Source organism: Thalassophryne amazonica, chromosome 9 (assembly GCF_902500255.1).
Source record: "Thalassophryne amazonica chromosome 9, fThaAma1.1, whole genome shotgun sequence".
Lineage (NCBI taxonomy): Eukaryota > Metazoa > Chordata > Actinopteri > Batrachoidiformes > Batrachoididae > Thalassophryne > Thalassophryne amazonica.
The window spans coordinates 87970316-87993872 of record NC_047111.1 but is presented as its reverse complement, the minus strand read 5'-3'; the positions used below and the strand labels follow the sequence as shown (position 1 = coordinate 87993872).

The following is a 23557-nucleotide window of genomic DNA, read 5'->3' as shown; positions in this document are numbered from 1 at the left end:
AAATGGAACATTGCAGTAGTCCAATCTAGAAGAGATAAATGCATGGATCAGGGTCTCAGCATCAGCCATAGACAGTAGAGGATGAATCTTAGCTATATTTCGCAGGTGGAAGAAAGCAGTCCTCGACATATTTCTAATGTGGAGGTCAAAGGACAATGTAGGATCAAAAATTACCCCAAGGTTCCTTAAAACTCCAATTTAAAGTTCTTGTACTGTTAAGCAGCAGTGGAACACCAAAATGTAAGTCCCTTTTCTGTTGTTTAGAAATTAATAAAATATCAAATGACAAGGATTTATTTTAGCTATTATATTAAACAAATAATGAATGTTTTTTTATTCTTTCAATAGAACGAATACTTAATTTGTTTAAAAATGGAATGTTCCATTTAACGAGGCAACTCACTTCATGAAATATTCGTAACATTGAACTCATAAACATTCATTATTTGTATATTATTTGACTTGAACAAGACAATGTGAGATTAAAAGTTTATAAAAGTTACAAATATATGGTTCATTTAACTCAAATTTATTTTCAAAAAACATGTTTTTGTGTGTGTGTGTGTGTGTGTGTGTGTGTGTGTGTGTGTGTGTGTGTGTGTGTGTGTGTGTGTGTGTGTGTGTGTGTGTGTGTGTGTGTGTGTGTGTGTGTGTGTGTGTGTGTGTGTGTGTGTTTCTCTGAGACTTCCCATTTTTGAAGCACTGGGCTACAGTGATGACTTACAACTGACAATCGAAGCTATCAAAGAAGAGGCAAGAGAACACAAGTGAAACATGCACCGTCAGTAACTGACAATTGGAAGCACATTTTGCTGACCCAAGCACAAGCAGGTCACCAGGGGGTGTTATAATTAGTGTAGTTATGTTGAGTCAGGACACTGGAACGATGCCATGGCGGGAGTCAAGGGGCCAAGAAAATACCACAAAACTGGACATAGACCTTGAAGGTAAAGTCCTGTGACCAAGGAGGAACCCCAACACAAAAGCACCCAAAGACCTGAGAGTGATACTGTTAGGTAAAATCTGTGCTAATTCTTTGTTTATGTTAGCTATCACGTGTTTGTGTTATTTGTTTGGAAGTTCTGAGAAATAAAAGTTAAGTTTTACTTCTTCATGTGTCCAAGTTTCATACACAGGGAGATCTTCCCCTGTTGGTGAGAGTCAGTAACATTAGAAATGTGAGACTAAACCACACCTATTGTTAACACCCACAAGGTATAAAAAGTGTTGTATGACTCATTTTAGGGGCCTTTCACAAGATAAACACTGTCTGTGAGGGTCCCAGGCCTGGTTTCTAACGTGACCTTGAATAAACTCGAAATGAGGAATACAATGGTTTGGTTTTTGGTAAGGGGCACAATCTTACATAAACGAACCGGGTAGAAATAATAATACCCACAAGCTGCCCAAACTACACCTTTTCCATGCAGGCAGGCATCTGGCACAGTCCCACCCTGCATGTACAAAAATGCAGAACACATTTGTAGGGAAAGAGCACATGGTATGAAGAATTAACCCCACCCTAAGTACTCTCCCAACCAACCAGCAAGTGAGAGAGGGCAGGCTCAGGGCTCTCCAAGTCAAACATAACTACAAATCAGACAGTGCCCAGCGTGCCCACACGTGTGACACCTTCAAGGATCCCTCATAAAGTTCTCAGGCTTATTACAAGGCAAATCTGTTAATAAAAGTTCTTGCATTCAGTCACAACTGTACTTTTTGTTTAATCTTCAAGATGTTTTTCCATTTCTCAAAGTGAGTTCTTAAGTTCAAACTGGAAAAGAGTAAACTTATGAATATCACAGTGCAAAGATTATTCTGGCATGGCATCATCCACCCCTCCCCCCAGAATTCCATGTACTTGGTCCACTAAGGCCCATAGTGTTGGTCCACCACTGAAAACCACACCTCCAGTTATGCCTCAGCAGCCTGAACGGCATCGCCATCACTATGACTGCAGTTATCAAGGAGGGACTTCAGTTTTGGGAAATGGGTAGAAATCCAGTGAAGCCAAGTCTGACAAATAGGGGACATGAGGCAACAAGTGTGACATCTTGGAGCAAGAGCTAACAGCTTTTCTCTGTGATGACGTATTTCATCTGTTCATCCACCCATTCATTTTCTAAATCCACTTATTCTAGTTCAGGGTCATGAGGGGTCTTAAGCCTATGCCACCAGACATTATGCAAGAGGCAGACTATCACAGGCCACACACAGACAACCAAACACATGCACACTCCCACTCACACCTACGGTCAATTTAGAGTCACCAAGCTGCTGAACCTGCATTCTGAAGTAACTGTCACATTTTTGACAGTTTGAAAATGAAAGGATGCTCTATGTGTTTGGAGGCAGGCAAAGGCTAGGGGCGGGGCTTGTATATACATATGTAAATATGACATCTATGTATATTTGGTATTAAACATGATTTTAGTTTTTTGCTGTAAAAACAGTGTTAGATCACTTCCAGACCGGTTAAAAAGACAACTTAAAAAAAAAAAAACTTTTGGGGCATATCAGCTGACAGTGTGAATGTAGTCAGCTCCCTTTTTTGCTAAATCAATTAAGCTGTCAGTCTACTTCACTGCTATAAATGCATTTGGATGTGATTCGGTTTGACCTCTGACCCCGCAGTTTGAGCGTGACACTGCTGATGTTGCAGCAGATCTGATCATTGTTCAATTAGACTTTCATGAGCTCCTGAAGCTTTCTGCCCTCCATTAACTTGTCTTAATGCGCTAGAGCTTCTCACCTTTGGCGCAAAGCCAGGGAAGGATGATGGGAAGAATGGCGATCAGGAAAAGTTGTTCATTATCTTTCAAGGATTGATTAAGACCACTCACGGCCATCTTATCCTAAAATTTGTTTTTGATTCACCTGCAAGTTGAGTAACGCCCCCTCCCTCCTTCTTTCTCTCTCTGCAGTGCATTTCTGTGCGCAAAATATCTATGCGCGTCGCGTGGCTCCGTAAGACAAAGAGAAGCACTCTGATTTGGTTCCGACGCCCTCTGTTTAAAGCCCAAACACACTTTTTTTTTTTTTTTAAACGGCCACCCTGATACATTTCCAGCCTGAGCGGCGTTCGTAGGTACGTTTTGCGCAAAGAAAGACGACCATCGGAGGCGCACAGGTGGGCGCGCGCTCTCCAAGGTGCCAACCGATCTGTGCGCGCGGCGCAGCCCCGCCGCTCACGCCGACTGGCACTTAGGACACGTGTGGACGAAAACAAACACCCAAACCCCGGTTCAGCATCTCCGTGCCTGGCGCTCCGTGGTGTTTGATTAGCGCACGGAGGATGGATTTGCATGCACGGTAGTGCTGGGAGGAGACGAGGGGACATGGGCGGGGCTGTGGCTCCTCTCATTTCCCCTCCACGCTTAGCGGGGCAGCAGGGCTGGAGAGACCTCCGGGGAGCACGATCGGCAGTCCAGCACGGAGACCCACCTGGCCAAAAAAGCGCGCCGCACAATTGCCAGGATTGCCAAACATTCCTGAAAAATACACCTGCTATTTATGGCATGTGGCTTGTAACTTTACTCCTGCTGTACTCTCTCCAAGAAGGTAAGAATCAAGATGCTGCATGGGGATATTTCTCTGCACGCACCCGCTGCACTTAATATCACCGTTAAGTTGGATGAAAAGTGATAAATAATCGAAAATCAGTTGTGATCGACATATGGTTTGCGCTTTGGTGGTCGGGGAAATCAAAGAAATGCTAAATATTAAACCCACCGCAGCAGAGCAGGTAGAAATGTTCTCAAAGTAAAATTGTAAAGTGATGAATTTTAATTTGGATTTGAGCCTCGATGGCTCAGATGGAGCTGAAAGCCCGGATTGTTTTCGCATTACTCCTCTTATGAATATGTAAAATGGCTGAATAGGGAGAATGAGGTGCAAATACAGAGGGAGGGTGAGAGAGCAGCGAAAACACGGACAGGCCTGTAATTATATCAACATACGATCAGCAGAATTCAAATTACTTAGAAAATATGAATAAGTTTGCAGGGGTGTAATCATTCGTTTTATGTTTGTGCAGGTTTTGCAGCAATTACAGCGGATTTGATGGACAGGCTCTCAATTTATTTTTTTTAACTCTTACTTTGACAGTCTTAAAATATGAATTTTTTTGTTAACAATTTGTTTTAAATGTGTTGCCAAATTAAAGGCCTTTTTTGCGCAACGGCCTTAATAGTTGTGCACGGTGGTCGACACCCTCACGTGCAGGCCCTAATTAATGCATTCTCATTTCTTCTCCGTGTTCTATTCATTTACCACTTAAAAAAAATCTGAAACATTTTCTTTATTATTTATGAAGGCAAAATTTTCGTTTAAATTTCTTTTATTTACATGTCTCCTTCACGCAGCAAATTCCTTATTTTGCAAAGTTCATTTTCCGTTGTTTCAATGCGTTATAATGATGCAGAATAAATCTGCGTGGAAAATAACAAGTGTTCGACAGTGAGCATATTTTGTATAAATGTTTTTTTGAGTGCAGGCCACAAATTCATGTAGAATCAAGCCTTAATGTATGCAAATGTGCAGCCGTTGCTCGGTTTAATTTTCAGTCGTCTCCCCACGTTGCGCTGTCCTTTATTTATTGATTTATTTTATGATGTGTACCAAAGTGCGGCGCGTGCTTGTTTGATTTAATTATGGCATTCGAAATAATAGTAAAAAAAAAAAATAAATCACATCGTTTGTGTGCATTCATCTTAATATGAGGTGCAATTTATTTCAGCAAATGAGAAGCTCCAGGGGCGTGCGTGCAGATTAGAGACAAGTCCGGTCATGTTCCCCGCTAATAGTGCACCTGGATCCCACGGAGCCGTGCTCGCGTGTGCGCGTAAGCGCGCGGAGGAGGAGACGGGGACACCCTGCTGGCTTGAGTGTTTGTTTTTTATTTCTAGTGATACTTCCCCAAATTTTAAAATTTAACCCCCCCCCCCCCACACACACACACACACACACACACATACGTTCCAAACCCAATTAATTAAAACAATAAAGTATAATTAGTAAAATGAATAATAAAAATATAATAAATGTGCAAGAAGGATAATTAAGATATCCTTATTACAACACATTTCATTTTCCAGCACTTCAAAACAATTTCATATTCTGTTAGAATACATTTAAAACATGATTTTCAATATTTTCTGCATGGAAAAAAGTGAAAAAAATGTAATGCGTAAAGACCTGAAATTTAAAATAAATTGCAGCCAGACAATGGAAGTTGCACCTTAATACAAACTGCCTGAGGGGAAAAGGTGATTCTTCACCCAGGGCACACATGGCCCTTCCCTTCTGATACCCCCCACATGCACACACACACACACACACCCTTGCTGCAAATATAAATGTGTTTAAAATTTTCCTCCAGCCTAATTCACCATCCTGCCATTGCAAGGCTGCAATTAAAGCTGCAATCTGAGCCACAGACACTCGGTGACAGAGCAGCATGCCAGTCATTAACAGGCAGGACACAGGCACCGGCTTCTGTCACTTCAAACCACTGCTTCATTTCACATGTAACAATGTAAGAACAGAAATGGTAAAGATGCTCACAGTGGGATTTTGACTTACACAAAAGAAGCTATTATTATTATTGTTGTTGTTGTTATTATTATTGTTGTTGTTATTATTATTATTATTATTTTAAAATGTGGATAATGGCCAAAACATTTAAACTGTCTGCATTGGGGATGAATTAGTGGATGCAGGTCATTTTCAAATAATAAATCTCACAATTGAATGATAAAACAATCTGACTACCATCCATCACCTTTAGAAAAATCAAATGTAATCTAATGGTGATCTATTTTTCTGCAATATAATATGCTTGTATCAGATTACCAGCAGGGAAATGGAGCTCATGTCACTTTCAGGCTCACCTATAGATGTCACAGCACCACCACTGGCACCTCTGTGCCACCCAGTTTGTCCTTAAATCTATTACAAACCCCAGCGAGATCACAAACAAGAGAGTTAAATAAAGAAAGAATGGCATCAAGACTAAGCGTGAAATATCACACTGAGTCAGACTTCAAAAATTGACTTGGCCCTCTTCCCAAATCATACCGGATGATGGAGCTGCACATTTTCAGAAGGATGGGATGTCAAATCTGTGAAGCAAGTGGCTGTTGTTGGACCTCTCTATCTCCATCTCTCCTTCCCTTGCTTCCTCTCTTACTGACTCCCCTCCCTCCCTCTCTCTCTCTCTCTCTTTTCTCTCTCCCTCTCTCCCTCTCTCTCCCTCATCACTAGGCAGAATTAAAGGTTGGGGGAGGGGCATTTTATGCAGACTGCGCTGGGACTTGTGATCCACAGATTTGATATTCACATTAAGAAAGAAACTGGCTGCTTTGATGTGAGGGGGAGCAGGTCCCAGGAGACTGCTGAAGTAGCACACTTTTTTTTTTTTTTTACTGACACAGCACAGGCTGGGGAGTGGGGGGTGGGGTGGGGGGCAGATTGTACGGGATAGAAAAACAGAGGGTCGCGTGTGACGATGCTCCCCTCCCTGATTAGACACGACCCCTCAACCTGACAGCCTCTCCCTGCACTCCTTCACCCACGTACCTATACGTGTAACTGCCCCCCGCCCCGATGATTACCCATAGGCTTACACCTATATTTGCCTCCCAGCCCCCCCAACAGTATTAAATTCACACCCCTTTTCAGTGCAGCACATCCTCCTCTGCATGCACGCAATTTCAAATAGTTTCAAAAAAGGTGCTCCCAACTTTGGAAAGGCACTTGAGGGATGACAGCTGGAATGAAAACACAGATCATTTCCAAAAGAGAATGCACGCAGTGCACAGTGATGTCTGACAGAGAGCGCAGCGAGAGGTCAAAGGTCATTTTTGACAGGCTGATGCGTGTGTGGTGTCACTATCACAAAGCTTGCATTTGACCCTTATTACGTGCATCCATCTATCGCTAAATCAAGTAAAGTCAAAAAGCTGCAAAAAGCATTTTGAGGTTAAGAAAGAAGTGGAGAAATGGTGGCAGAGCTACCAAAAAAAAAGGGAGATCGAAGCAAGAAGCAGTCTTTATATGAAGCAGTTGTGGGGTTTGTTTACCTCCTCATCATAGTACACTTCAGAATGTGTGTGTGTATGAGCGCGCACTCCTGTGTGCACATTCACATACTGTAGAGGCATAGATCAGCTGCATTATGCATGATGAAACCTTGCATAGGTTATGACTTCTGCCTCTCTCTAACATACATATTCATGCGTGGCTCTCTGGCAGGATGTATAAAATAGTGGCTGTGGCTCTTGACAGCCAAAGCTGAGCCCAGGCAGCAAAGTCAGCGCTCTTGAACACTTTCCAGTGAGGGCTGCTTTTCTCTGTTTTTGTGTCTGAACAAGGTTGATGAAGCCTCCTGGGTGCAGGTGAGCTGCAGCTGCGAGACAGGAACCCCACTGCTTTGGCCAACGCTGATACCAGGGTGGTGATGCACCACTCGCTCAAAGTTAAAGAGCCTCACTCAAGCTCTTCGAAGGGTGTGTCGCTGAAATAAACAGGCTTGTCAGTGCGAAAGAGATATGTCAGTTTTCAGGTAGCTTTGTACGGCTGTGATAAATTAGAAAAAACACGTTGTGGTTTCACAGAGTAACCCTTCTCAGCCTCACACAGCCTGCAATTTAGCATCAGTCTGTGTGTCCACTCAAAAACATCACGTTGATTGACTTGAAAAGTTTACATGTGGTCAGCTGACGCTGAAGCTCGTTCCTTTTCCTGGGCTTTGGAAATACCCAGTCAGGTGCATGATAAAATGCAGTCACTGAATAGCTATCTACAGTAGATAGACATACAAGTTCATTCCCTGCAGGTTGTTAACACAATATCTCAAAAACTATAAATACTATAATAATGTATCTCACCAAACTGAAAGGGAATATAATGAGGACGAACTGTTTTGTCATTACGATGGTGCAGGCAGTTAGTAGTGGAGCTGCAGTTCGAGGACATCCATGCCACAATGCCCTTTTACATCTTAAGTTGCACCCAGAAGTGCATCTGGCGTAAAACTTGTGCCAAATCAACATGTGAATCCATATTGGATCCACTGTAGCAACCCCAAGCAAAATGGGAAAGGCCAGTAAATTACTGTAATAGGGACAAACTGTTTTAACTCAGGAGAACTTTGATACACCAGATCAATGAAAAAAAAGCAGCTTTGCCTGTGTAATATTCCATAGTTGTGTGTCTGCTAACTGCTGGATGGATAGTGGATTCTGTTGATGGATTAGAAGCAGGTGGACAGACAGAGAAAACAGACCATTTCTGCACATACAGTACTGTACAAATGTTTTAGGCACATTAAATGCATCATAAAAGCATTAAAAATTATGAAAACCTGACATATTCATAAATGAAATTAGTAATGAATTTCAACTTTAATAATGATCTATATGAAAATTGGGTTCTATTTACGTGTGATTTAGCTGTATACAAGATACACAAAATATTGTGTTGAAATTAGATCATTCTTTTTTAACTGATTAATCATTTTGCTAATTTATAAAGGAGAAATGCAGAATATATTTTCTTTCAAGTTAGGAAATATAAAAATTTGTTCTTTCTTTCTGTTTAATATCCTGGCAAATTAAGCATTTTGCAGAAACCACTGGAAGACAGCACTTTGGAATCTAGAAAACTTCACTTGGCTTTGCACCTTTATATATATATATATATATATATATATATATATATATATATAACCCTAACCCTACTCCTACCCCTAACCTTAACCATAACCTAATCCTACTCCTCCTCACCCTAACCATAACCAACCGACCCCCCTGCTTCACTTTTAATTTCGTGCAGTCATCACGGAATGAATTAGAATGAATTTGTGCTGCCGTGACGAAAATGAGGTGCTTTTCATCACAGCATCACAAACCAATAGATTAATATAGTATATAATATAGTATATTTTGTGCTGCTGAATCACGACTTGCCTTGAGACTGGGTTTATATATATATATATATATATATACACACACGTGGTCTATTAGATAATAAAACGACCCTTTTATTTTTTTTTTAACTATATGGATTTGAATGACGTGCGATTACACCAATCATGCTTGAACCCTTGTGCGCATGCGTGTCGGTGACGTCATTTCCCTGTGGGCAGGCCTTGAGTGAGATGTGGTCCCGCCCTCTCGGCTGAATTCCTTTGTTTCACACGCTGCTCGAGACGGCGCGCGTTGCTTTATCAAACATTTTTCTGGACCTGTGAGGAATATCCGAGTGGTCACTATTCGAGAAATTAAGCTGGTTTTCGGTGAAAAGTTTAACGGCTGATGAGAGATTATGGGGTGTTTCTGTCGCTGTAAGGACTTCCCACGGAGCGGGACGTCCTGCAGCACTTCCAGGCACCGTCGTCAGTCTGTTTCGACCTGATAATATCCTAAGTTAAGGCTTAATTCAACCAGGACGTCGTGAGAGAACAGAGAAGATTCAGAAGAGGCCGGCATGAGGACTTTATGCGGACATTCCACTGTTTAAGGACATTTTTTAATGAAAGACGTGCGCGCAAATTCGCCGAGTCGTTTCCGTGACAACTCGGCAAATCTGTGTGCGCCGCGACAGGAAAAACACCTCCGTGTTGAAAACCATTTGTAAAATTCAGGCAGCTTTTGATGGCTTTCAACAAGTGAGTAACTGAGAAATTGTTTAACAGCTTGGGCATGTTCCAACTTGCCCGTTGAGGTTTCCAACGGAGGTGTTTTTAATAAACTCCTCATGCCGACTTCTTCTGAAAATTCTCTGTTCTCTGACGACTTCCTGGATCAGCAGAGCCTGAAATGTGGAAGTTTTCAACTTGAAACAGCGAGACACTGTCGCCTCGAAGCGCAGATCGCCATCAGGCGCCGTGGGCCGTCCTTAAAGCGACACTACCAGACCAAAATCTCTCATCAGCCGTTAAAATTTTTACCGAAAACCAGCTGAATTTATCGAATGGTGTCCACTCAGTTGTGCCTTACTGTTTTGAAAAAATTTTGATCAAACAAAGCAGCAGTCTCTGAGCCATTCCTAAACAATGAAAAAACGATGAGAGGGTGGGTGACTCCTCACTCAAAGACTGCCCACAGGCGAATGACGTAACCGACAGGCGTGAAACAACTCTCGCATGCCCACGAGGGTTCAAGCATGTCTGATGTAATCACACGTGATTCAAATCCATATGGTTTTTGAAAAAAATAATAAGGTTGGATACTTTTCTAATAGACCTTGTATATATATATATGTGTGTGTGTGTGTGTGTATGTATATGTGTGTGTGTGTGTCATATACTGTATGCACAGTGCATTCAGAAAGTATTCACAGTGCTTCACTTTGTCCACATTTTATGGTAACGCCTTACCTTATTCCAAAATGGATGAAATTCATTTTTTTCACTCAAGCTTCTACACACAATACTCCATAATGACAATGTGAAATATTTTTTTAGATTGTTGCTATATATATATATATATATATATATATATATATATATATATATATATATACAAGAGACAAAGTGGGAAACCTTAGTTATCAAATGTTAATTTGATGCGTCTGTTATAAGTCTGTAAATAAAATTTTAAAATAAGTTCTCATTTCAAAAACTTGTGTATGATCACAAAGTGGTAACATTTTATTGGCCCACCCTGTATATATAAAAATCGTGTTTACATAAGTATTCACAGCCTTTGCCATGAAGCTCAAAATTTAGCTCAGATCATCCATGCAATGTTTCTCCAGCTCAATTCGAGTCTATCTGGGGTAAATTCAGTTCATTGGACATGAGTGGAAAGGCACACACCTGTCTTCATATAAGGCCCACAGTTGACAGTACATGTCAGAGCACAAATCAAGCATGAAGTCAAAGGAATTGTCTGTAGACCTCCGATTGTTTCAAGGCACAAATATGGGGAGGGTACAGAAACATTTCTGTTGCTTTGAAGGTCCCAATGAGCACAGTGGCCTCCATCATCTGTAAATGGAAGAAGTTCAGATCCGCCAGGACTCTTCCTAGAGCTGGCCACCCGTCTAAACTGAGCGAATGGGGGAGAAGGGCCTTACTCAGGGAGGTGACCAAGAACCCAATTGTCACTCTGTCAGGCCTCCAGCATTCCTCTGTGGAGAGAGGAGAACCTTCCAGAAGGACAACCATCTCTGCAGTAATCCACCAATTAGACCTGTATGGTAGAGTGGCCAGATGGAAGCCACTCCTTAGTAAAAGCCCACCTCAAGTTTGCCAGAAGGCACCTGAAGGACTCTCAGACCATGAGAAACAAAATTCTCTGGTCTGATGAGACAAAGATTGAACTCTTTGGTGTGAATGCCAGGTGTCATGTTTGGAGGAAACCAGGCAATATCCCGACAGTGAAACATGGTGGTGGCAGCATCGTGCTGTGGGGATGGTTTTCAGTGGCATGAACTGGGAGACTAGTCAGGATTGAAGGAAAGATGAATGCAGGAATGTACAGAGGCATCCTGGATGAAAACCTGCTCCAGAGCGCTTTTGACCTCAGACTGTGGCGACAGTTCATCTTTCAGCAGGACAATAACTCTAAACACACAGCCAAGATATCAAAGGAGTGTCTTCAGGACAAGTCTGTGAATGTCCTTGAGTAGCCCAGCCAGAGCCCAGACCTGAATCTGTTTGAACATCTCTGGAGAGATCTGAAAATGTCTGTGCACCGACGCTCCCCATCCAACCTGATGGAGCTTGAGAGGTGCTGCAAAGAGGAATGGACATAACTGCCCAAATATAGGTGCACTAAGCTTGTGGCATCATACATATTCAAGAAGACTTGAGGCTGTAACTGCTGCCAAATGAACATCAATAAAGTACCGAGCAAAGGGTCTGAAAACTTATGTACGCGTGATTTCTTAGTTTATTTTCTAAATAATTAGCAAAAAAAATTTAAAAAAATCTTTCTTGTTATCATATATGACCATATGTGACCAGAAGGTTTGGGTTTAATTCCCTGAACAGAGACAGCACAATTACTAAGGTGCCCTTGAGCAAGGTCCTTAATCCTTAAATTGCTCCCAGTGAGCCTCATGTATCAACGTGCGTACGGCGATATTTGAGCATATATGGGGTGTACGCCAAAATGGCTGCGCTACTTGGCATTTACCAATGTGGTCGTTGGCGTACGCTGCGCTGAAAATATACACCAGGTCGAGAGATGATGTAAATTATACACCAAAATGACCCAGCGCTGGAATCCACATAAAAATGTAAATGATCAACATGATAAACAGTGCCATTATACAAATCAATGCATATGTTACATAAATAACACTTTCTTGATTATACTACATAATAATCAATACAAAAATTGGTCTCGAGCACGATCCGTGGCCACAGCCCTGACCACAAAGAAAGCGCTGCTTGCCTTTTTCTCCAGAGCCTGGAGCCAGAGCAGCGCTGAGCTTAACTTTATGTGGTGTGATCGTTTTAGACAATGAAATTGATAATTACAACTGTAGTGTTGTCATTCCCTTCGCCCGTGCTGCAATCAGGTTTTGTCGTCTCCATTCGTTTGTCACAATAAAATAAATAAAGAAATACATTTTAAGAATAAAGAAATCCGAAAAATTAGGCGTGTCTTATTAATTGAGCGAGCAAATATCCACGTCAAGAATTATTGACATGTGAAAAGAGAATACAGTGGTCCCTCACTATAACGCAGTTCACCTTTCGCGGCCTCGTCGTTTCGCGGAGTTTTTAGTCCAATTTTGCATGCTTTTTTTACAGTGCATTGTGGTCTGCGTGTCTGTTTATAAGAATCTTCTCGCCCAGAAGAAAAAAGAGCGCCAACAACTACTCATAACTGTGTTTGTCACTCGGAAACAGACACCTGCAGCCAGGTGTGAGTGGAAAAAGGCGCAGCGTCAGGACACAGAGGCACGATCTGTGAAATACTGGTCAGTCACTATTAATAATTTCTTTTGTGTCCAACCTCGTACGTTGATCGTTAAAATTAAATTTGTTAGTTCTAAAAGCCATCATAATTATTTATAGGAAAACGTTCTATTTTTATTTCTCAAACAAATGTTTGGGCCTGAAAACAGTTTGGTCTTATTTTTCTACTAAGGTTTGAACTTTGAGAGTGTTTACACACGAGAGAAAAGTGAGAAAATGTTCATGCCTGATTGAGAAAGTGTATAAAGTGGTGTTACAGCTTTGAAACGTCTATAATAATTGTAAAAAATAACACTGTCTGCTTCGCGGACTTTGCTTTTTGCAGGCTTTTTTAGAACGTAACTCCCGCGACAAACGAGGGACCACTGTAACACTTTTTTGATTATACTACAAAACAATTGATACGACGGCCGCTTTTGACGCTCTATTGGCACGCATCGTGATTGGTGAAGTTCTTTTTCTTTACCGTCTTCCTGGCTTCCATGTCGTAAAATGAGGGTGTGTCTGAAGCGGAGTCTGAATATTTATGGGCGTGTTTATTATAATTACGCTTGTTTTCACCCGCCGCATTTATCAAGGTCACATCAGGCGTACGCCGGAACTGGGCAGGTGTGCACTGCTTGATACATGTCACGGCAACTTTGGTGTACTTCAAATTTACACCGTAAATTTACGCCACAAGTGCGCAACGTTGATACATGAGGCCTAGTGTGTTCTTAAGCACTTGCATGGTAGCATCATGCCATGCTACCATGCAAGTGTGTGTGTGCTTGTGTGTGTGTGTGTGTGTGTGTGAGAGAGAGAGAGATAATCATGATATTGCGATATTTAATTTTACGATATGAGAATCGATTTTTCAAGTCCAGAATTGATATAGTTCAAATTGAATTGATGGTTGAAATGAGATGCAGTACTCCTCTCATTCATCAGAGGGTGCAATGAACTGTGGACCTAATTAGAGTATTATGTGAGGTCACATCCACATGCATTTCAAACAGATGGAAGAAAAAAAAATAATGGCAGATCATGAGAAATTTCCCAGGAAATCACACTGAGCACTGATGAATATTTCTATTTCTGTTTAGTTATATTTATATAATAGTTGCAGCCAGAGAGCGCAAAATTAAGGATGGGCAAGTCTTTACTTGTGTGTTTAAAGGTTGAGATGAGTAGCCTGTTTGCAAGGCACTGGTTTGGTGGACTGAAGTGAGGCAGAGAGCAGTCGTTACACCGTCTCGCTCACCCGGCTTTTTGGCTCAAAGTGGCCTGCTGATCTATAAAAGCGGCCACAGGTGTGGTGGAGGCGCAACACAATTCACATGTCTGTAATGGTGTTTTTGACAGTGTGACTTCATCACATGATGTGTGTGACTTTATTATTTTATGAACTCATTCATACCAATCAAATATCCTGCTGATCAGTATATGCTTTAGATCATACATCCAGGCTTCTTGGATGCTGAGATATACAACAAAAAAGAATGTGTTATTTGACCATGGTTCAATGACATTGACCTTTGACCAAACTACTCCAAAGTCTAAGCAGCTCTAGATATCTATCCAAGTAATAATCCCGCCAAATTAGAAGGAAATCTGTCCAGCCATTTTTGAGTTATCTTGTTCACCCCACACACACACACCACAGAAAACAATACCATACTTCTTTGCTTCACCAATGCGCAGGGTAGTTGTGTCAAATTTGCTCAGTACTAATAAACTTTTTTAACCACTTTTTAATGCAGCCAGGTCTGGGCTTAAAGATACTTTGGCAGGCAAGCCGTTTACTCCAAAAATGACTAAATCTGGTTCTCTTAAAGAAAAAAAAACACTCTCAAAAATCTGAGGTGTTTTGTTTTTGTAAGTATGATTTATGATATACAGCCTCTACTTCTCATGGTCTAGTGCTATAATATCTTGTAATGTGAAATTGCAATACTTGTGCATTTGCATTTATTATATATCATGTTATGTAGCGAATCGACACCCAAGTATCACAATATGTATCGTATTGGGAGATGTGTATCATCCCAGCCTTACTTGATGGACACAGAACTGTAGTCCGTTTGCCATTTGTCATATTACTGACATCAGTTGTTCACACACTCTTTTCCCCACAGTACAAAACGTTCAGTGCTGTTTGTGTTCACTTTGTGTGTATGAAGTCTGTTAGTTCTGTTTTCACGAACATCCGTGAACAGATGTCCTTTGTGAAACTGTGGCAGAATTTCAGATTTGTTCATAATTTGGTAATGAAAGTGTTTAAATTTCAATTGTTTAGTGGGTCACTGTTGTGAGACTGAATTGTTTTTCTTTTAATACATATATTTCTTGTTCAGTCACAGCTTTCATGTGCCAGCGCCACCATGGCAACTCCTTATATCTCCTCCCAGTGTGACTGAGCACTCAGAGTTGCTTTTTGGAGTGTGTGTGTGTGTGTGTTTATATGTGAGTGTGTGTTGAGTGAGTGCATGTGTGGTTCGCCTGGTTTTGACAGCCTTTGAGCGGTGGGAGTTTGCTCTGATCCCCTTTTATTCTATGTCTTGCTCCATCAGCCCCAGTACTCCCCCAGCCCCCAGTGCCCAGGGCCTCAGGCCATATAATCTACTGTATGAGAGGCTGTGGTGCTGCCCAGCCCCCAGAGCTCGCTGGGTGACCCCCTCACTCCTTCACTTTAGTTCTGTAGCCCCCTTTGGGAGATTATAGATATTTCAATCTTTAATATGGGTTTTATGCTCAGGGGCCATTATCAGTAATCTGCAGAGGGGAGGGAGTCTGACCTGGTTTTTGCAGCCCACCACAAGACTGCCAGACACATTTCATATACCATCTGTAACATGCTCCACAGCTTTGTCATTCTGTAGTTTAGGCAGTCGTAACTATCCCTGTTGTACCCACCCTGAAACATTCTAAACATCACTTGCTGCTTACTATCATTCACACTTCTGAGCCCAATTGAATGTAGTCTCTTCAGAAGCAGCAATAACACAATTTGTGACCTATTATTTGGCATATATACAGCCCGGGTCTGGTCAGGGAGCATGCGCTGGTGTTGCGTGTTGCAGCATCCACTATCTTATAGAATCTACTAGATCCTGACTGACAACCATCCAAGTAGAGAAAAGTCTAACCTCCTCTCTTTAAAGTAGCCACATATGCGCTGTAGTCAGGTGTTTTAGACTCTCCCTTGCCTTTGCCCAGTTGATGGGGTCCTCAGTACTCAAGAAAACATGCCACATGGCTACAGTGTTGCGATTGATATTTCTTCACAGTGTAAGTATTATCTTGTTCACCTTAAGTAACCGTTCATTTGACACAAAGGGCCCTATCTTACACCTAGTGCATAACAGTGCACAGGTATCATCAATAGTATCAAACCAACACAGCTTAGTGGTTAGCACTGTTGCCTTACAGCAAGAAGGTCATGGGATCGCTTTCGCCTGGTTCTTTCTGTGTGGTGTTCGGAAGCTCTGCCCATGTCTGCATGGGATTCCCCTGGATGCTCTGGTGTCCTCCCATGATCAAAAACATGCTTATTTAGGGTCTGTCCCTGACCAAGGCAGTGTCTTTACATCTGGAATTGGTCCCTGGGCACTGTACTGTGGCTGCCCACTGCTCCTTTTGGTTGGATTGTGTCTAACTGTAATAGGGCACCGCAGTCTCATTTGAACCTTGCATGGTATTGCGGGATTTGACCACTTACAGGGACCTTCGCTGCCATTGTGCAATATTCAAGGTCTATTAGAAAAGAAACCGACCTTTTTATTTTTTCAAAAACTATATAGATTTGAATCACGTGTGATTGCGTCAGACAAGCTTTAACCCTCGTGCGCATGCGTGAGTTTTTTCACGCCTGTCGGTTGCGTCATTCGCCTGTGGGCAGGCTTTGAGTAAGCACTGGTCCACCCCCCTCGTCGGAATTCCTTTGTCTGACTTCTTCCTGAGAGACTGGCGCTTTGCTTGATCAAAATTTTTTCTGAAACTGTAAGGCACATCCAAGTGGACACCATTTGAGAAATTCAGACGGTTTTTGGTGAAACTTTTAACGGCTGATGAGAGATTATGGAGTGTTACTGTCGCTTTAAGGACTGCCCACGGAGCCGGACGGCGCGCCGTGCCCCGAGCCGCCGTCGTCAGCCTGTTTTGAGCTGAAAACTTTCAAATTTAATCCTCTGTTGACCCAGGACATTGTGAGAGAACAGAGAAGTTTCAGAAGAGCTCAGGATCAGCAGTTTATCCGGACATTCCACTGTTAAAGGAGATTTTGTAATGAAAACGTGCGGATGGATTCGCGCGTCGGCACCCAGCCGCTCATCACGCGGCAACACAGCAAAACACCTCCGTTGGAAGCATTACAGGACAAGTTTGAACATGCCCAGCTGTTAAACAATTTCTCGGATGCTCACTCGACTGAAAGCCATCGAAAACCACCTGAATCTTATGAATGGTTATCAACACGGAGGTGTTTCTCTGTGGCGCCAGGCCATGAGCGGCTGGGTGCCGACGCACGAATCCATCCGCACGTCTTTCATTACAAACTCTCCTTTAACAGTGGAATGTCTGGATAAACTGCTGATCCTGAGCTCTTCTGAAACTTCTCTGTTCTCTCACGACGTCCTGGGTCAACTGAGGCTTAAATTTGGAAGTTTTCAGCTTGAAACAGGCTGACGACGGCGGCTCGGGGTGCAGCGCGCCGTCCGGCTCCTTGGGCTGTCCTTAAAGTGACAGTAACACTCCATAATCTCTCATCAGCCGTTAAAATTTTCACAGAAAACCGTCTGAATTTCTCGAATGGTGTCCACTTGGATGTGTCTCACAGTTTCTGAAAAAATTTTGATTAAGCAAAGCACCAGTCTCTCAGGAAGAAGTCAGACAAAGGAATTCCGACGAGGGGGGTGAACCAGTGCTCACTCAAAGCCTGCCCACAGGCGAATGACGCAACCGACAGGCGTGAAAAAACTCACGCATGCGCACGAGGGTTCAAGCTTGTCTGACGTAATCGCACGTGATTCAAATCCATATAGTTTTTTTAAAAAATAAAAAGGCCGGTTTCTTTTCTAATAGACCTCGTATACACAGCATAACTTCACATGCATAAATGATGTACTGTTTTCGGCTGCAATCACCGAAGCAGTCGCAAAAAGTGTTTTTCGGTTCCCAGTGGAGAAGGAAAGACAGAGAGTGGGAGACGTTGTGTCGGTAAGTGCTAACCAGAGTAGCTGTGTTCTCTTGCCTGTAAAACCGCTTCAACATGTTTGTGCTCCAGGTCATAAACAAGCCCCAACACGTGTCCACTTTTCATCGCATCATCACTTTTTCTTTGCATTTTCACCTTGTTTGCATGTAATTTGCCCAAAAATCCATTGACAATGCTGTGGTTTTTCCCCAGAAAGTAGAGTAGAGAAATTACGTCAAATATGTCATATTTTACCCCTTTAGTGCCCACCCTCAAACAGAACTGCGGTGCCCGATTAGGATGGGTTAAATGCAGAGGACAAATGTCATTGTATGTATGTACAGTGACAATAAAGGTCTTTCCTCCTCATGCCCAGTACCCATGTTCTGGAAGTACTGAGTATAATTGCATGTATTTCTGTGCTTATGGATGTGTTTGTCTTAAAAGTAGGTCCATCAGTCAGAAAATAGTTCTGCTATGGACCTGTAAAATCCTGGGCCCATATGCTCGGTGCACCTCAAAGTCCTGTCAAAGAGCTCCTGACTTAGCCTAAAATATCCTGGCAAGGAATATTAGCCTAAGAGACACCCAAGAGGTATCTGAGAGCAGATCTGAGCAAAGGGGTGGGGTTGACTCCGTTGCTAGGTATGACGCAGTCTTCTAAGAACTGTGATTGCTTGTCACAGAAAGGGGAGGAGAAATTAATGTGCTTGCTCCTAGTTATGAATGGACAGTAAAATCAATTGATCGTATAATCTGAATTGCATTAAGATGTGTAATCGTGAAAATAATTTAATGAAACTCAGCAAAATTAAATTAATTGTTACACAGCTTGAAAATGTTTGAACGTACATCACTCACATGCTGAATATCTATATATTAAAAGCGTGAGTGTGTGCATGCATGAGTGCATGAGTTTATTTAGTAAGTTCATTGTGAGCACATAATATAATTTTGAATACGTTAAAAATACATGCATGACACAACAAAGTGAAAACACTTATTTCCATTGTGGTCTATTTAAGAATCCAATGACAAAACAGAAGTAATAATAAAAGAAAATAATATTAATAATACCAAATCCAATAATAATAATAATAATAATAAATATTGATAATAGCAATAGTGTGTATATGATAAAAAGAACCTAAACAATTTATAAATACATTACGACAGTAAATTAACATAAAATAATTATGTAGATCAAGCATGTTACTGACTCACTGTCATCCTACATATGGAGAATATTTTTCCATCCTCTGTCTTTTCTACCACCTTCTCTGTTCAAGCTTCTTCAAAGTCCTCCTCCCTACTCTTACCAGTTTGGCACCTTAGGAGCTCTTAAGGCCTAAGGTGCTTTGCAGACAACTTTCATCTTACCAAGGGAATATTCTAAGAAATGTCTAAGAATTCGAGGAATTCTGAGATTTTTCTTAGAATAAGGTCACTAGGATCTATTTTTAGCATTAGGTTGCATTGTGGATATGGGCCCAGGTCTAACCTTGACTTTTTCTGCTATTTATACAACGTGCTTTGAGATATGGCTCACACAGGTGGTTCAAGACACACGTATACTCTGCACGCAGGGCTATGGTAAATGGACTGCATTTATTGGTTGCACCCTACCTGATTTACTGTGCTGAAGCTTGGGGCAACAATTATAAAACTGCATTGAATCCATTATTCATTCTTCAAAAAAGAGCATTAAGAACAATTCATAATGCAGGTTATCGAGACCATACCAATGCATTGTTCATTAAATCTCAAATATTAAAACTTCACGATACGATTTTCTTCAAGACTGTTCAATTAATGTACAACGTGAAAAACAAGTACCCTTTAGAATTCAAGAATTTTTTACTGCGAGAGAGGAAAAATATAATTTATGGGGCTTGTATCATTTTAAAATTGCTGGCACTTGAATGACCGGGAAAGGTTTCTGTGTCTCCATGTGTGGCCCTAGAATATGGAATAACCTGACGGATGAACTCAAACGATGTACAAATATCAGTCAGTTTAAAAATCAGTATAAAGACATGATTGCCGATTGCCGCATGCTTTCAAGATATCTGCTGAAGAAGGTTGAGTTTTGTGTGTTGCCAGTTGTAAATGTAAATTTGTAAATGTAAATTTGTTCAGTAGCATTTGGATTGTGTCCTTTAAGATGAAGAGATTGAAGTGGTTGAAAAAGGGAGTGGGAATAGATGTTTGTTTGTTTTTTTACTTCTCCCCACTCCTTTTGGACTAGATAATTTTATTTTTGGTTAAAGGGGTAGGTGTTAATAAGCTTTGCTTCTGCCAATACCCTTTCAGGCACACAGATGCATTGTTAATCCATTTTCTTTCTTTGTTGTAAGTTTTTTTGTTGTTGTTTTGGACTGTGTGTGCTGAATAAATTCATTCATTCATTCATTCATGTAGTGCTTTCATGGTCAAAGCACTTAACATTGATGCCTCACATTCACCCATTCATACACACACTCATATGCCAATGTCAGAGTGCTTCCATGCAAGCCGCACACTACACACTGGAAGCAACTTGGCGATTAAGGACCTTACCCAAAGGCCCTTAGTGATTTTCCACTTTAACTGTGATTTGAACTGAGGGTTGTCTGGTCACAAGCCCACCGCTTTAACCATTTGACCATCACCTCCCTACATCCCTGAATTAGCTGGGAAAAAATTTGAGAAAACTTAAAAACTCAAGGCAACGAAAACATTTGTGAGATGTTATGTTTCAACAACATCCAGAAATGCCGCTGCCTTCTCTGGGCCTGAGCTCATTTGAAATGGACAGACGCAAAGTGGGAAAGTGTGCTGTGGTCTGATGAGTCCACATTTCAAATTGTTTTTGGAAATCATACGCATTGTGTCCTCCGGACAAAAGAGGATACAGACCATCCAGATTGTTACCAGCGCAAAGTTCAAAAGCCAGCATCTGTGATGGTATGAGGGTGTGTTAGTGCCCATGGCATGGCCAGCTTACACATCTGTGATGGCACCATCAGTGCTGAAAGGTACATCCAGGTTTTGGAGCAACACATGCTGCCATCCAAGCAACGTCTTTTTCAGGGACGTCCCTGCTTATTTCAGCAAGACAATGCCAAGCCACATTCGTACGTGTTACAACAGCGTGGCTTCATAGTAAAAGAGTGCAGGTACTTGACTGGACTGCCTGCAGTCCAGACCTGTCACCCATTGAAAATGTGACGCATTATGAAGCGCAAAATACGACAACAGAAACCACGGACTGTTGAACACCTGAAGTCGTACATCAAGCAAGAATGGGAAAGAATTCCACCTGCAAAGCTTCAACAATTAAATCAAATCAAATCAATTTTATTTATATAGCGCCAAATCACAACAAACAGTTGCCCCAAGGCGCTTTATATTGTAAGGCAAGGCCATACAATAATTACGGAAAAACCCCAACGGTCAAAACGACCCTCTGTGAGCAAGCACTTGGCGACAGTGGGAAGGAAAAACTCCCTTTTAACAGGAAGAAACCTCCAGCAGAACCATGCTCAGGGAGGGGCAATCTTCTTAGTGTCCTCAGTTCCCAAATGCTTATTGAGTGTTGTTAGAAGGAAAGGTGATGTAAACATACCACTGTCCCAGCTTTTTTGAAACATGTTGCAGGCATCCATTTCAAAATGACCAAATATTTGCACAAAAACAATAAAGTTTATCAGTTTGAACATTAAATATCTTGTTGATGTGGTGTATTCAACTGAATATAGGTTGAAGAGGATTTGCAAATCATTGTACATTTTACACAACATCCAAACTTCATTTGAATTGGGGTTGTACGTGGATGGTGAAAGGGAGTTTTCCCAAGCAATCAATAAAGTTCAATCTAATCTAATTCAGTTACTGTCCGTTACGATGTTTCACCTCAAAACAAGACAGATTATTTCAGGTGTTTGTCATAAATGCTCCAAACTACAGTACTGTGCTTATAGAGTGCAAGCGTCCTAACTGATAAGACACCTCTGTTGCAGTGAAACTCTGGTTGGATTTAATGTTGTATGCTAACAACATTAGCGCTTTTAGCAGCTGTTGGTAGCTTCACCTGTTAGCTCCACTTATGTATGATTATTGGAAAAAAATGCACGGCTCATAACTTTTAATGTCCACAACAAAGTAAACCGTTAGGAGAACCACCATGCAGTGCCCAAACAAATGATTCAATAAACACCCAAACACAAAGCAAAAATAACCCTTCTTCTTCTTTTGAGTTTATTGGCTGATTGCAACCCAACAAGGTGCATTACCGCCACTTATTACACCGGAGGTGTTTGTGCACCAAGACGTTGTTCGAAAAGTGATGCATTTTTCATTCAAAAATATGTTCCTGAACTGATTTGTTCATACAGAGAGCCGTTCTAAAACCCAGGTTCCACTATTTATTGTTCTTTGTTGTTTTTAAACACAGCACTGTTTCAAGAAATATCTCCGTTGCTCGAAATGCTCGAACTCTCACAAACTACTACGTAAGCCAAGTCTGTATGTGGCACTATAATGCATCCACAAAAACAGAGAAGAAGATGTGGAGCATGTGCATAACTGGTGTAAAGCTATTCAATGTAGTAGCAGAAGCTACAACTTTGCAAAGCAGTACACAGAGTAAATATGGTCTTTTAATCTGACCTGTTGAGTGGATTCATCATCACAGTCAAAAACTGTTGTCCACATAACACCCTTGTTTTGGAGAACAATGTCTGGAAATGCATTAATTCCTTATCGTGGACATTGCTTGTGAATGAATGCATCATTTTTAAAGCAGTCCCTCAGTGTTTATTCCCTTTGTGTCAGTTTCTCAGCCTGAGCCAGACCACTCCGCCACTTTGTTTCGCCACCAACAAGAAGAAAAAAATTACTTATTTTAAAAGCTGAAAGTCTTTTCTGCAATTATTTTATTCATCTCACAATGGTCCCTTTGTTCACGACAGACATCCTTCATCTCTTCAGCATTCTGCAAGCAATGAAACTAAATCCCATTAATGATCCATCAAGACAAAAAATAGTATGTTAAGTTACCCTGTTAACAACAACAAAAGTGTCATTCATTATTAGCGGCTGAGAATAGAGAGGTTCATCATCATTTTCAGAAATGTTCCGTATAGGCTGTCCACATGAAAATGTGAATCTGGCATTTTCAGATTTATCCACTTTGGGACCAATTTTCAAAAAGTAGAATTTTCAGGTTGTGAAGACACTGACTCAGTATGGACAAAACTCCAATGCGAAACAAAACTTTTGAGGACCTGTCTAAACCCACCTTTGTGTGGACAGACCTAAGTCATTACATCTGCATTGTTTCAGTCCACTTAGCTGTAAGTGGACACTGGACTTGGTTGGGGAAGTAACCTGTGTCAGAATGGCATCTCGTCATAGAGTCTCATCTGCTTCACGCTATTGAACCTGGGGATAAGCACGGGTGTCTC

The 23557-nt window shown here is 41.5% G+C and overlaps 1 protein-coding gene across 1 annotated transcript in view; it reads left to right on the top strand.

Annotated features, from left to right (window-relative positions):
- Nucleotides 1-3103: 3103 nt before the first annotated feature.
- LOC117517607 (Down syndrome cell adhesion molecule-like protein 1 homolog) overlaps nt 3104-23557 on the top strand; it is a 243800-nt gene continuing 223346 nt past the window's right edge. The window contains 1 exon segment of the mRNA XM_034178694.1: nt 3104-3561. Coding sequence (XP_034034585.1) covers nt 3306-3561 — 256 coding nt within the window. The 5' untranslated portion in view covers nt 3104-3305.